This window comes from Mytilus galloprovincialis, chromosome 9 (assembly GCF_965363235.1).
Source record: "Mytilus galloprovincialis chromosome 9, xbMytGall1.hap1.1, whole genome shotgun sequence".
Lineage (NCBI taxonomy): Eukaryota > Metazoa > Mollusca > Bivalvia > Mytilida > Mytilidae > Mytilus > Mytilus galloprovincialis.
The window spans coordinates 10929086-10946086 of NC_134846.1; the positions used below are offsets into that span (position 1 = coordinate 10929086).

Sequence of the window (17001 nt, forward strand, 5' to 3'; positions counted from 1 at the left end):
GGACTGACGGACGGACTGACGGACGGACTGACGGACAGACGGACTGACGGACGGACGGACTGACGGACGGGTCAAAAACATTATACCCTGCGCAACTTCGTTGCGTGGGGTATAATAAAAACTATGTCTCACTTAACCCTTGGCCTGTGAACTAGGTAACTCTTAACTCCTACAATTAACAAATATGTAAACTCGGAAGCCTTACAGACAATTAACCAATCAGTTGACGGCAAGTTGATAGTTAGAACTTGGCTTGAAAACTTCTTATGGTTTAAGAACAACACAATAGTATCTGCTTGCAGTATATGTGATATGGACAAGGACAATAAATCTGTCAAAAATGTGTCATATGATATGGACAAGGGCAATAACTCTATCAAAAGTGAGTCAACCAGAACAACATGCACAATCAACTTGTAACTTTTTGAAACAACAACATCAACAAACTATTACTTTAAATATGCAGGTACAACAAATGCTGTCTGAACACCTATTATAATGTAAATGGAAGGCAATCTTAAAAGATGGACACAATAAAAGCTATATACACTCACACAATTTGCATAAACAATTACTTGTATTGGATCTTTAAATTTCTAGGATAAGCTTACAGTTACCCTTTCAATTTACTTTAAAATAATTTCTTATTATGATGATAAAAGGTTGAATTTAAATTTTTGGGATCAAACTATGAGGGGGGAAGGACCTTTATCAGGACTCCTGGATCGGGTGTTTTTAAGCTCAGGATTTCGGGATATATCCTTTTGGATCAGTTATTCTTTTTTTCGAATTTCAGGGTTGGTGGGATTTAAATTTTTTAAATTCATGACCTCAGGATTTTGGGATCAGGACCCCTCCTACCCCCCCCCCCCCCCCCCCCCCCCCCCCTTAACTATTCTTTAGGTTTCATTTTTTTATTTTCTTGACTCTGATCTTCTGTATTCAAAGGAATATTTGTTTCAAGTAGAATAAAGGATACTGTAAAATGTGACTTTATTGCATGTGCCATCTACACAAGGCATGTTTAATTCAGATTTCAGGAAATGCTGATTATAAATATTGCTGTCAAAATTTGAAATGCCATTTTTTTGCTGTACCTTATTTCACAATCACAAAAGGGGTCCCAAAGTTTCAGAACTTATAGTATTTCAAATTTTAACAGAAACAATCTTCAAGAGAAAACTTAATAAGCAAGACATTGGTTCTGAATCTGGGTAACGTCTTTAAAAGGCACTAGACCTAGCTGCCAAATACTACAAATTGTAAAAATAAATATATTTTCAACGAGTAAAAAGGGAGGTAATCAAACATTGTTAATAACTGTTGTTATTTTAAACATATTGCACTACTTTTATGCTTGATATCAAATGCAGGACATGACACTCTGCAAATACATTGAATAAGTGGTATAATTGTTTCATATATTTTACTCCCCATGAAAGTTAAGGGATGGTAAATCATATTTTGACCAAAACTATTTAAAACTGACTTGAAAGTGTTAAAAACACTAACAAATATTCAATAAAGGTGAAAATGACCATATATATGAGATAAAGCTGTTGGTATGAAATCATTTATAACTATATGAATGGGTTTTCACTAAGGCAAGAAGTATATGAGTCTGGGACGTATTCTAGACTTATCATTTCAAAACTGAAGAATCCAAAGATGAATCAAAGAGTTTAATTGTTGTTTCAACTGAGTACATATTTCATCATTATAAATAATATAAATGACAAATATCTAAATTTGATGTCGTTTTCTTGCTCTATTTTGTCATGGAGTCTTACATGATAATATGTTTAGCAATAAAATTTCTTACATGATTAGTCCTTGGAATTGCTTTAATTAGAACCCTGATGACTACACATTCTTTTGAGTAAACTTTCAAAATGGAATTGGTATTTCTTAAATTTTAAATACTTTCCTTGTTTTCTTATTTTTTGACTTTATTGTCAGTTTTTAATAGCAGTTTAACATTCTGATAGCTTCACTTAAATGTTATTTTTTAATGTAAAGGGAGATAACTCACTCATGTTTCAAATATAAGGCAAAAGACCTAACATTCTAATAAATTGTTATATTTCAAGGTGATGAAGTTTTTTCGTTTTTGTCATCTTGAATTAAACAAATCTTCAAAACTATTTTGCATATATCCTGAATATACCACTCATTGCTGAATATTGGCTTTAAATCTTTGAAACAAAATATGACAATCATGTTTTGGGACTTTTGTAAGCTGTTAGAGGTGTTATAATCTGTGAAAAATCTGAAACAGAAGTGAAATACATTTACTATGTGTTTTAAAACTAATGCCCAAGTGCCTCTGAGAGTAATATTTCAAATATTTTAGAATAACATCCTTCCAATGCCATAGTTTCTTGTAACTGTATATGTTAATTTGAGTTGAAAGTAAACATACTTTTCCAAGACTTGCAACATTTACATTTGATATTCTAAGAGAAACATGCAATCAAATGTAAACTTCAACACAGTAAAATATTTATTAGAATTGGTAATTGAATCTGCATTTTAAACTTTTTTTGTTTTCAGTGATATGTTACTTGACAAAACCAATAAACATATTATCATACTTTAAATAATAATAAATTGGTTGGAAAAATAAAAATAACCAAAATTTCATCTTGCACTCACTGAATGTAGTGAATAAACATATTTACTCTTTTGGTATTAAGTTTAATGTTTTGTCTCCTGAATGACCTTCTGACATCTAGCAACAATCGCTTTTAAATTGTGACATCAGCCATATTAAATTGTGATGTCAAATTTTACAGGAACTTGTGTGATTTTACATAATGGTGGACTAATTTGTATACAAGTGTAAATAGGTCTATAAAAAGCTTTGATTTTTGCTATGATATTTTTGTACATATCTAGGGGGATATCAAACAGGAATGCACCAATTGATATGCTAAACATATCCCCATTTACAATTAAAAGTATCGTAAACAGGAAGTAGGTGTGTGATTGGAAAAGTGCTCACAATTGACAAATAATCACTGTTGATCAGCTACTGACCAAACATGAAGTATTTATGTTCAGTTCTTCTTGAGTATATGTTGAATGTTAGGACAGGCAAAAATACAGATGAATTAAAGATTTCTCTTAAACCCCTAGAATCACCTAATTTGCATTGGTGATGCCTGTAAAAAAGTGTTATTTAGTCCTACACTTCTCCCTCCTTGGTATCTTATATAATATTTACTTTACCTTAAATCTAAAGCTTATTTTCATAATCTGAAGCAAGTTCCACAGTATACCAGCACTGATATTCTCTGATTTTTCTAAGTACAAGGTAAGCCCATATTATACCTGCTACCTAAAATTAGACAGAATTAAGATAGAAAATAATTATATTACAAAAGTAATTCATATGAAACTACCTTTCGCAGACAACTTTTAAACAATTGTTGATGCCACCAACAATCCAGTACCCTTGTCTTGTTTTTCACAACTTTCTTTGCTGGCAAGACAAAAATAAAAGGAATATAAGCATGATAAACTAGTGGTACTAACCTGTGGTAATGCCAGGCCCAAAGTAGTTGCACCAATCAGATCCATCCTATCACTCAACCAATCAACAAAGGCATAAAAACAACCATTCTTAATTGTCATTGATGGAGGTACCTAAATAAAATAAGTGCAAGTTTTAGAAGGTTTTGTGGCACCTGAACAATGGAAAAATTCTTACATTTATCTGCGATTTTTTTGTATCAACAAAAAAAATGTTTACAGAAGTTTTTCTTACCTTTCTTTTTAAAAGGTGGTACCTAACACTACAGGGAGATAACTCTGTAAAATCAGCAGAACGTTTTAATGACGTTGTGTTGTTAAGGGAATAGTAAGCTTCTCGATGATCAAAATAAGTTTTTGTCAAACTGCTATATAACCAGTGTAATTTTTCTGATTAAACGGTTGGTTCAAAGTTTTTGAAATTTTAATATTTTTGTCAAAGAGTCAAACTAAATACTTTGTCAAAATTTAAAGAAAGTTAAACGAGCCAAATTAATTTTAGTTCAGGTGTTGGGTACCACCTTAATACATTGTACAGTACCTATCAGTATAGTGATAACTGTATTTAACAAATATGAAATTAATAAAAAAAAAAATCACAGCTTAGAATTCTCTTTTAATCAACAATCTAACACCTTTTATCCTTGGACAAAACAGCTAACTGGGAATCTGCATGAATAAAAAATAACATCTTAAGGATGTACTTAGGTGAGGTTAGGTGAAAATTAATAAATCAAGTATTTAAAATTGATACTATAAGCTGGTAGAGCATTCGTTAAGGATAATCAAAGAGCTGAAAGCTCTGAAGAAAAATGATGCCACTGTCTCTAATATTGGGATAGTTTTTATGCAAGTCTTGATTTTCACATACCGTAATTAGTTTAACAATGCAACATGTCTCGTAAGCATATAATTGATATTCGTATATGTGTGTGTGTGAAGTGAAGGTGCCAACTGGCTGGGTTTTTTTTAAGACAAATGAATAGGTCAAGACTACCTGAATTGTACAAATAAATACCGTAGAAAGGCTTCTATATTTCTCACTGGTACATAGGCTGAATCCGGGTCCGTTCGCGCCCATTCACGTTTGCACCAACTCATGTTCGCCCCCTTTCACTTTCACACCCTACATGTTCGCAACTAATCTTAATTGGTTTTGTGTTTAATAACTCTGTAAGCAAGTGTTTTCTTATAAGTATAATTGTTGTCATTGTCTCAAAATAAAGTGAGACAGCATTTTTTTTTTGTGTTGAATAAATCTTAATCATGTTTTGGATAGCGTATTGTTAAAGATAATAATAATCGTTTCTAAATAAAGTGGTATTTTGTCAACGTTTTATTTAGCGTTGAATAACTCTTAATCATGTTTTGGTTAGTGTATTGCTATACTTTGTTTCATTGACCTCTTTCATAATGAAGTGAGATTCTGACTATTTTTTTTCTGTGTGTTGAATAAATTTTATCATGTTTTGGTTATAATAGTGGATTGCTATATTTTTGTTCCTATATTTTATTGTTTTGTTGTTTCAGATCAAAGGGCTTAATAACAATTATCTTTTGTGTTTTTCCTTTAAAATCTTCAATGTTTTACTCATACCAAGCTAAAAATACATTCAGTATTTACACCAAAGCAATTTAAAACAACAATCATGATTTTCCAATTATTCAACTTGAATTTGAATTAAAATTGGGCGCGAATGAGTAGAGTGCGAACGGACCTTGGGTGTGAACGTGCGAGGTGCGAAAGTGTATTGGGCGCAAACAGACCTGATACCACATAGTCTGAACCCCCTTCTCCCACAAAATATGATGTAAATTAAAAACAAATTGTTCAGAGAACAATTGAAGTCTTTCCACTAGAAAAGATCTATTTTTATATTGAAATATGAAAAATCAGTTTAAAATGTTAGTTCCTATGGCTTTATGACGTCCTATTAACCTATGACCTTGACCTCAATTTCAAGGTCACAAACCATGGACCTTGAATCAAAATATCCTAGGTCTTTAATATGTTTGGTTAATGAGTACTACCACTTGACGCGTAATTTTAAATGTAAGATGGACAAAAACTCCCTTTTATTGTATGCGCAGCCTTTCAACCAAAATATACAAGTAAGGACATGTCGCAACTAATAATTTATGAAAAATTATTTGTCAAAATGTCATACAGTATTTGAAAAGAAGTGAAAATAAGCCAAAATCAAAATTTATAATATGACCTTGACCTTTGACATTGACCTCATTTTCATTTTTAGTACCAATGACCTCATGAAGACCCTAGGTCTCTATCAGTTATGGTTTACCAGTTGAAAATGCGTATCGCTTGAATCAAATGAAAAAGGGGGAATAACTCTCATATGGAGTCCCCATAGAGCTATGGTTCAAACGAATATTCTTATCCTAAATATGTAACGAGCAATTTGGTAAAATAAAATCTTTTACGGTTACGAAGGAGAGGTGGCCACAAGAAAAACAGTGTTTGGGGAGATAACTCTTACAACGTAATGTATTTTGTTATAATTACATTTGATATATGTTTCATTATAATACTTTATTCTGATTTGCTAACTGCACATCACATGTTATTCCTCAAGCAATTGCATCACTCAATAAAACTTTTCATTCATGATAACACGTGGTCCCACAATAAAGTGCACAGATGAATTGAATAAAAAAGTTATAAAATTCGTGTTTTCATGATCCTAGCCAAAAAAAGTAATTATAAGTATTGAATGTTTCTTTTTGTAACCTCATAGGGTTGCAAAAGCGTTGACCGTGTGCACATTTTTAGAATGAAGTGCTTACGCGCTTCATACAAAAAGTACTTCGGTCAACGCTTTTACACCTCAATGAATTTACAAAAGAAAGCATTCAATACTTAAATGCAGTTGTAAATTTTTAAAGCAAAAAGAGTTAATACTAACTTTCACTTTTTTGGATGTTCATGTATATTTTGAATGTATTTATTTTTCTCAACTACATGAATTTTTTGGTGTATTTTTAATAATATATATGAGTAGTCCAAATAATTATTACGTCTGGCAAGGCTTTTTAAATTTTATTCTGGGACACCTTCCTATGACCACAAGGCTTATGTTAATTTTTTTCTGGGACGCCTTCTTAGGAAGCCTTCCTATGAACGTCTTAGGAAGGCGTCCCAGAAAAAAATAAAATAGCCTTATTGGATATTTTTATGCATTATTTAACCAGTTAAGTCTTTTACAGGATTGTTTGTTTAATGCTGTTTAAACATTACTGAAAAAAAACCACCTTAAATTTGCTAATTATTTGGCATGAAAGTTTGATTTATTGAAAGGGACTCATAGTTTTTCATTTAATTTTAATAATTGTCTAATGGTTAAAACAATGGCTTCGTTGTTTACTTTTATACACAACCAGTGGCGTAGCTTGCATGTATGCTCAGATGCTCAAGCATCCACATCATTTTGACCAAAAAAAAAATTAAAAAAATATTATATGATTGCATGTGTTCACAGCAGATACACACGGAGGTATCCGAATGTAACAAGGGTGAGGATATGAGAACAGCATCCAATCATTTCCGAAGCAGTATGCGTGGTTTTCCCTTTAGGATCGTTTAGTTTATGTAAGCTAGATGGATAAATTGCAGAAAAGTGCTTTCGACTTTTTCGTACAATTTTACGTCGTAGCGCGCAGTCAGCTGTGGCAAGCGCAGATTGTGATGATACACAGACCTGCAGACTTGTTTGGTCTCAAATTGAGCCAAGCATTTGCGATGACATAGCAAGATTACTAGTAAACAACTAAACAACTAAACAATCATATCCCGATATCGTTTCCTGTGACATGAAAGACGACGATATAAAAACTCTACTAGTATTTACTGTAATGGAGTGTGATAAATACCCATTTCTATTAAGGTTCAAATATTTAATTTTATTTTCAATAGAATAACAGAGTTTCAATGTCCCGCATTGCACATATTATATATATCCAAGATACAAGGGCAATAACTAAAAAAGCACTTTTTTTACATTTATTTTAATATCTCAACATGCTCAAGAGAAATAAAAGCTTCATCTAACAAACGGAATAGGATTTCCATTATCAGTTTATGTTTCCACAGGGCATAATTGGTTAAAAATATTTAACCAGGACTTATTTTAGTTAGTGTCAAAGACATTTCTGATATAAATTTCACACAAATCTTGCAAGAATTGTACACGCATTACAGCGTTAACAAGACAGGACGGACGCCCGATATTTCCATGACCCCTGTATAACGCGTTAAGACAAGTAATCAAACAACCCATAGGTTGGATCAAATGCCGCTTCCTATATTTCGAAGTTCCATCAATAAATAAGTGCCGCTGTAATGGGTCCGTTTATGAGATGTCAAATATAAGATTCGGTGTGAAACTCTTTCATCAAATATTTCTGAATTAAATGAAGGTAGTTTCGAGAAAACAATAAAATCTTTTTCGAAATATATATATTGGTGGGTATTTTGAAATTAAACAAAAATTTAGCCAGTGTCTGATTCTAGGGTATTACACATGCATACAGGGAAAATCATCCGAAAAATATAATTTTCTGCATAAAATGGGCCCAAAAATTTTCGGCTCGCTCCGCTCGGCGACAGTTTCGCATCCACATCTATTTAACCCTGGCTACGCCACTGACAACAACATATTCACTTTGGTCTCGTTGTTTACCTAATATTCACTATGTACTTGGTAACAGTTATTAATTAATTGAATAGAAAATATTATAATAAATATTATTGGAAGCCGAATTGACGTCAAATAGGTGCCGATTTGACTAGATGCCAATTTAACCAGGTGCCGACTTGACTTGTACGTTTCAATTCCTCTGCGATCGTTTGCGGTATTTTCTTGAGAAAGCCTATTTTCCATCATCAAAGAGAAGAAGAAACTGCTTGAAATGATTCCCGAACGCTTCGTGATTGTTAAAATAAGTTTAATTCACTCAAAAAACAATTTTAAAACTTGCGATGTTTAAACAGGAAGTTTCAAAAGCACGTGTAAAAGAAGAAATTAACCGGTGAGAGTGGAAATTCGTACATAACATATATCACTATAGTACGACTTTTAAAGCAAAACAGTTTCATCCTTTTGTAAAACAGTCTTTAATATACCTATCACATTAATGTTTGAAGGGTCTTAAGCTTATTCAAACCATATAAGTCGGTATGAAACACCAAAACGGAATGATAATAACCGATTACGTTTTGTAGTTTACAAAATTCTGGACTGGTTCCTGTCAAACTACAACACTTTCTTCGACTGTAGTGGAATACAAACAGAAACCAGTTAGTTTGTAAACTGGTTCCTGGCTGATTACTACACAATGCTCATGCATAATGATAACACAAGCACATTCCTCCAGTTTGTATTGAAATTAGTAAATACGAAACCAAGCGCGGTAGGCAGAGAAATCAGGTCGGCAGTTATGGAACAATGACTGCGTCATTTTCCAAAAATAAGCTTAAATATTGATAGGTCATGGACCTCCTTTTCGAGATATTTGAGATTTAAAATATGGCGGGAAAAGGCTGACTCTGATTTTTACCTTATGTTTGCATTGGTATTATTTTGGTCTCAAAAGGAAAGAAAGAAAATTAAGAATCTTCTAAAATTTTGGTAAATGACCTTTTATGAACTATTAAGTCTTATATAAAAAAAAAATGGGTGTTATGGGGCAAAATATTTTACTATGTATTGTATGGAAAAACACCAAGGAGTTAGAACATTTGACACCAATTCTAAAACCTCACCTAAGTACATCCTTAAAATTTGGTGTTGTTATGTACATAATAAAATCTATTAGTTGGTCATCATATAATTCTTTAATATTCAGTTCAGTTTAAAAATACATTTGCATCCTTTATCAAAAGTTAATACAGTTTGGTTTTTTTAAATTATGAAAATATCATTTTCTTTAGTCCTTTGAACTATTTCTATGAAGGTCATAATTGTTTAAATTGCTATCATAAATACCTCTGACACTTTATTACTTGTACAGTTTATGGCACTTTGTGGAACCTACAAAAATATATATTGTCTCATTACTATTTAAAGGGAGGTAATGCAACTGTAAAATAAAATGTAGTGCAACATATTCTTCATAACATTAAATATATCCTATATCCCATCCACAACTTTTTTTATCCCAAATGTAGAAAACAGAAAAATATATTGCTATCCTATAAATAAAGACATGACAATGCTGACAAAAAATATGCTGTTCAATTTAAAACAGCAATTTAATAAAGTAATAGCAGGTGCTTTGTGTCTTTTGTTATAATGTTATTTGTTTTTTGCTTCATACCTATCAATGAAGTTAAATAGTTTGCAACAATTTTTTAAGTTTGTTCTAAAGTTTATGGGAGTAGTTGTGTGCCCACAAACATGTTTAACCCTGCCACATTCTTTATGTTCATGTCACATGTTTGAATACAGTAATTTCATGGTTTTTGTTGATTCGTGTTTGTCATATTTGTATTTGTAAATTGTACTGTAACAAATTAAGTCATCAGTTTTCCTGTTTGAATTGTTCCATATTTTTCATGTTGTGGCTTTTTACATCTGACAATACTATAAGGGGTTTTCTCATTGTTGAAGGTCTTACCACAGCTTAGTATTGCTCATCATTTGTATTCTGGAGGACAGTTGTGTCAATCATTGGCAACCATACCACATCTCCTCATTTTTATAAACAATCTCAGAAGTCATACTTATTTGAAAACCAAAAATGCTCAAATAGTCGTGATATTGGGACAAAAAAAAAAAACTCAATCAAATAAATGTATACCATTAGTTTAATGACATCAAGAGTCAAAACAAATTCTCAAAAATCAAAAGTAATAAATAATTATATTTATATGTGCAAAGAGTGTTTAAAGACCCCTTCTAAAATCATAATAAATCCCCTAATTCTTACATTTGGCATGGAACAACAAGACTTTGGGAATATACACTGGTTATTGCATGTATTTCCATAAGGACATCTCTCTCTGCAAGCATCTGCATACTCTACATAATCATGCCATGAACTTATCCCACAGCAAGAATACTAAAATATAATATTTATACAATATCTTAATTCTTTTAAATGCATAATCAGGTTCAACCTTTTCTTTGCTTTAATAAGGTCAAATAAAATAATATGTTTTCATGTTTCCTGACCAACCTTAGTTTTTAGCCCCTATTCCTATCTTTTCATAAATGATTAATGATTATGAAGTTATTATATGTGTCTTGTGTATATAAACAGCTAACCCGAATAATTCAGTCCCTCCTCGTAATCGATATCTCCTACTTGCGAGGGCCTGAATTCCTTACACGATAAAAACTCTTCACAAATCCTGGATTTTGATTGGTGCCCTGTAGAAGAGGTGACCAATCAGCAATTAGCTCTATTTTATCGAGACAGGTAAATCCTGAGCTAATTCTGAATGGTTGATTGAAGATTTTTCATTGTCTATGCATTCAGGCGTTAATGTAGTAAGCGGAATTTAACGACTGCTTATCTGTGTTTTTAAAAATACCTTTTTACAACATCAGAAACTAGGTTGAATATACCATAAAACAATTGTTATACATATTTCTTTTGATTGTATACCTATGAAAAAAATCAGTCTTCCTGTATGTCAATTTTACCAAATAATCAGACTTAGTTATAAATTCCAACCCCCTTTTCTTTTAATTTTCTTACCTTATTTTGTACTGAGTCCATAGTACTTCTAAGGTCTGGATTTCTGTTGAAGTCATTTAAGACTAATGCTAATTTAGAGCTTATCAAATCTGATATCTATAAAAATAATAAAAAGACAAATATTAATATATGTTCATGGTTCAGAGAAAGGCAGACTTTACTTTTTTACTTATACTTTAGAATTTCTGTGTGCAATTAATTTTTAATTTTTTCAAAGGGCAACAAAAAAGGAATTTTAAGAAAAAAATGTTTTTGTTATGTTAATGCAGATGGGATTGAAATTCAGAAATTCCTATGATAAGGAAAAAGTTGAAAAAGGGTGAAAATTGAATATTTTTTTGGAAATAAAGCATGCTGTCTTTCTGAACTTATAGTACTACTCACTTCTATTCCATTGACATATATCAATATGGCAGTAGCTATCTGTGCAAGGAAAGTAGCAACTGAGAGAACCAGGAACTAAAATATAAACAATAAACCAATGCTTACAGTCATGTGGAACATACAGTTTATAATACTAATTGATATTACAAATAATTCAATATTTTTTTCAAGTTTTCAAATGGGGTAATTTTTAGGGAATGACTAACACAAATTTGAATATTAAAGGTTGTATGGTAACCTATAGTTGCTAACTTTTTTTATCTTTATTTCATAACTTATCTTACCTACATTTTCTTCACATTTACATACCTGCCACCCTTTGAGGCTCTATAGAAGGAGGATCTTCCTCTTTCAAGCTCCAATAAGGGTGGGGGGGGGGATTTTGTGTTACACCTTTTTTTTTTTTAAAGTTTTGTGATAAGATAGGAGGCTCCCACAGGGTACCCCCTTCAGGTCGCAAGGTCGCTTTTAAATTCGTTGAGAGGTCGTTTTTAAGGGAAATATACAGGTCGCAGGTCGTTTTTTCCCCAACACAGAGGAAGGAAGTCGGTCGGCGGTCGTTTTTTTCAAATTTTACAGGTCGCATGTCGTTTTTAGATGGCCCTCAGGTCGGAAGTCGCCTCTAAAAAGGCCAGAGGTCACAGGTCGTTTTTGACCCTGTGGGAGCCTCAGATAGGAAGAATTATTATATTTAATCACAAACAAGGTTTTTAGAGCTTGACATGTTGTATTAGACCCTTGTCTATTGTTGAGAACAGCATAATTCAAATCAATTAAAAGTTATGTTCATTAACTAAACCTGGTTTCATAGCACTACTGGTGGACTGTTTAGTCCCAAAGAATATCCTCAACCCGTTAGTCAGTACTTCAGTATTGACATGATTTATGAGCAACTTTTCAAAATTCATCTTTTATAAATAAATTATTAAAAAAAAAGTTTTTTTCTCCCTCTGCAAAAGTTGACCTTAGATGAATTTGGCTATTAAATAGGTCCATTTTGGTCTTTGAGTGGTGTGGTTTTCTCCATGGCCAGCTGGAAGGTTTGAGATTTCCTGAACAGTGCTTCAAATGCACAAAATTAATCAAGTGTTGTTTTTATTTATTATGGATTTGTTTGTATTGTCAGATTGCTGTCTCATCAGTCTTTTACAAACATCGGTTTATTCATATTCTTTTATCATTCAAAAGTATCTCTCCAAGGTGTATCAAGTATGTTTACCTATAGATTGATATATCATACCTAAATGATTAGATCTTATCTTTAAAAATATTTAAGCTAACATGTACAATGTTCATTCAAATCCTACATTTGGCCAGTTTTACATGATTGATAACATATAATTTTAATTAGGTTGACACCCTCTACCCTGTACATGTACTTTTAATTAGGCAGGGTCCACCTACCCTGTACATGTAAATTCCACAGGTTAAAATAGTTCTACAAATTTTATCTTTTAAAATATTTTAGTATAGATTATTAATCAATAAGTTACCCGATTTGAAAAATTAAACAGCCTGATGTCAACTTTATCGGTTAATCAGACAACGACTGACAAATCCACTAAAAACGTTAACACCTGAGGGTCCATTCTATAGTCACAGGGTGTCATATGATAGGTAATGACAGCATAACTGTCTGTAAAGATGGTGTACAACTGATCTGATTTTGGACATAATAATAAGGCCATCTATAACTGAGAGGATGGATTTCTTTAGTCCTTTTTAGCAGCCCAATTTTTCTAATCTTTATTAAGTTTTTTCATTTCTCTCTATTCTTAATTGTTTTTGCCTATTTTTCACCTTTTTTCTTTTTAGTTTTTGATTTTTTTTTCTGTATTCTTTAATTTGTTTGTCCTAAATATTCTGCTCATTTGTTCATTCTTTTGATATTCTGTTAATCCCATCTGAACCCTCAAAACTTGCAGGACATATCTTCCTTCAAGCCATAATGTAGGATGATATTGATGATTAATGTCCAGAAATATTTATCAGGACGGGAACATGTTAATCACTTGTTAATATGATATGATAATGAACCATGATTTGTACAAGAGCCACATTTTGAACCAGTTTTTACAATGTGCTAGTTTACAAGGTGACAATCTAATTGACCTACCTGGACATCCAATTTTTGACCCTAATGTCTTATGGTCAATATTTTATATTGGGTTGCTACATGTATCTCATGAACTTACAAGCAATATTTATATATATTGGACAAATAGACTGTTTATGACTATGTGGTGTGGGCTTTGCTCATTGTTGAAGGCCATACGGTGACCTATAGTTGTTAATTTATGTGTCATTTTGGTCTCTTGTGGAGAGTTGTTAATTGGCAATCATACCACATCTTCTTTTTTTATGTTAACTTACCAGTTTGAGTAAGGAGATATTTTCTTCAACTGTTCCAACCAATCCACAGAGACCATTAATAGATATGAATAGTCCAATGAATATCAAAATGGCTACCGGTAATGACAATGACTTCTCTAGACCTGTGTATTCTCTCCTCTCCACCTCAACATAGATACCAATTCCTAGCAAAGCAAGTCCTATCACCTGAAATTGTATAAAACCATATTATAAGGTTACTCATAGAATTTTTTAAACCTCAATCTTAGGTAATTCTTTTACAGGTATCTGAGGATTTTTGCTCTGCAATCTGTTTGATTGTGAATTTAATATTTAAATATGGTTAACACAATGATGCATGATCTGCTTGCACTCTCAGATTACTTAAAATCACCTGTTTTAAAAAAAATTGCTCACTCTTAAGCTTTCTGTGTAGATTTGTGTAGACACGGTAGACTGTTGTTAGTCTTTTGTAAAATTCTTTGCCATGGTGTTTTAGATTTTTCTATTTAATTATGAATGATATATACATGTATATAGGTTTCTTCTGTCTCTTTTTCTTGTATATTTTCTATCATTTGGCAGAAATTTATTGATGTTTAAAAAGTTGTTACAACACGTACAATCAACATTCATATTAATGTTAACTCATTGATCAATTCACATTATAGTTTGTGAATAAAAGTTATATGCCAATAATGTGTTCCTTTTAAAGAAGTCAAGGAAGTACACCTTTAGATGAACAAATGTTGAAAAATAAGGAGATTTTATTTTACTGTTAGAGATTTCGCCACCTTATCAAAAAGCTAAAAAATCGTTTATACATATATGTACATGTATGTATTTAAAACATGTCTAACAAGAATGTGTCCACAGTACACGGATGCCCCACTCACACTATCATTTTCTATGTTTAAAGGACTGTGAAATTGGAATAAATTCTCTAATTTGGCATTAAAATTAGAATGATCTTATCAAAGGGAACATGTATACTAAGTTTCAAGTTGATTGGACTTCTACTTTATCAAAAACTACCTTGACCAAAAACTTTAACCTGAAATTTGCACTATCATTTTCTATGTTCAGTGAACCGTAAAATTGGGGTCAAAACTCTAATTTGGCATTTAAATTAGAAAGATCATATCATAGGGCACATGTATACTAAGTTTCAAGTTGATTGGACTTCAACTTCATCAAAAACTACCTTGACCAAAAACTTTAACCTGAAGCCAAAAACTTTAACCTGAAATTTGCACTATCATTTTCTATGTTCAGTGAACCGTAAAATTGGGGTCAAAACTCTAATTTGGCATTTAAATTAGAAAGATCATATCATAGGGAACATGTGTACCAAGTTTGAAGTCGATTGGACTTACACTTCATCAAAAACTACCTTGACCAAAAACTTTAACCTGAAGCCAAAAACTTTAACCTGAAATTTGCACTATCATTTTCTATCAGTGAACCGTAAAATTGGGGTCAAAACTCTAATTTGGCATTTAAATTAGAAAGATCATATCATAAGGAACATGTGTACTAAGTTTCAAGTTGATTGGACTTCAACTTCATCAAAAACTACCTTGACCAAAAACTTTAACCTGAAGCCAAAAACTTTAACCTGAAATTTGCACTATCATTTTCTATGTTCAGTGAACCGTAAAATTGGGGTCAAAACTCTAATTTGGCATTTAAATTAGAAAGATCATATCATAGGGCACATGTATACTAAGTTTCAAGTTGATTGGACTTCAACTTCATCAAAAACTACCTTGACCAAAAACTTTAACCTGAAGCCAAAAACTTTAACCTGAAATTTGCACTATCATTTTCTATCAGTGAACCGTAAAATTGGGGTCAAAACTCTAATTTGGCATTTAAATTAGAAAGATCATATCATAAGGAACATGTGTACTAAGTTTCAAGTTGATTGGACTTCAACTTCATCAAAAACTACCTTGACCAAAAACTTTAACCTGAAGCGGGACAGACGGACGAACGAACAGACGAACGAACAGACGAACGAACAGACGAACGGACGCACAGACCAGAAAACATAATGCCCCTACTACTATCGTAGACGGGGCATAAAAACTCTAAGTAACTAAATTTTCAGCCTATGGAAAATGTTTTTGTGTGAGCAATATTTGTGGTAGTGAATTATTGCCAGTGAAGGCTGGTCTGCAGATTACACCTTCTTACACCCTCTTCTAGCAGTAGCATGTGTGTACTTACATGTATGACATTAAATAATACATGTATATATACATGTTTGATACTTTTAAGTATTGTGTCATGAATTATCAAATAAAATCAAAGCCTTTACACTCTCCAAGCCTTTATATACTTAGTAAATATTAATCTTTTATAAGGATCTTGTTGATTTTAAACTAAATAACAGATATCTGTGTGTATATATACATGTAGCTATTATTGTTTTATCACCAAGTTATCTTGAACTTTAATCTTTGGTCATCTAATCTGAATAATGTTTGAACACAATCTTATACTCAAATTATATGTACAACTTGGTACTTGAAAATCTGTATCAATAATATAGAAGTTAAAATTAAACCAAAAACAGTTCTATGAACCCTAGGTCAAGCATCTGAATATATTAGTATAAAAGCCAGGCTTAGGTTCAAGATTATCTACAGTCTTGTAATTTTAGCATGCTTACTCAGCTTAAAATATCAGACTAAGATGTTTTTAACATTAATAACAATAAACACCAAGTACCAATTCACGCAATTTCATATAAGTCACTGTATAACACCAATTTTGAATGTAAACAAATGAATATTCTCTTAAAATGCCAAATTTTCAATGCAAATATTGCAATGTTTCCGACCAGGTTTTAAATTAAGACTAACCAGGTAGCAAAGTGTATACAGAAATAAGCAAAGTTTATGACAGCTATACGACGTTCTTGCACACAGTGGCTGTCGTTTGCTTTTTATGGTTTTATATCTATGTTTTCCTTGCGACCTTGTTGTGTGGTCCGCCATGCTTATC

At 32.0% G+C, this 17001-nt stretch overlaps 1 protein-coding gene across 1 annotated transcript; it reads right to left on the bottom strand.

The window, feature by feature from the left end:
• Positions 1–876: 876 nt before the first annotated feature.
• LOC143044389 (tetraspanin-33-like) lies at positions 877–17001 on the bottom strand. The gene is made up of 9 exons (XM_076216377.1): positions 16860–17001; positions 14011–14196; positions 11638–11712; positions 11254–11349; positions 10480–10611; positions 9537–9581; positions 3538–3648; positions 3232–3340; positions 877–2269 (listed from the first exon to the last, which is right to left on the bottom strand). The coding sequence occupies exons 1-8, from the start codon at positions 16992–16994 to the stop codon at positions 3239–3241; spliced, it is 882 nt and encodes a 293-aa protein (XP_076072492.1). The 5' UTR covers positions 16995–17001; the 3' UTR covers positions 877–2269; positions 3232–3238.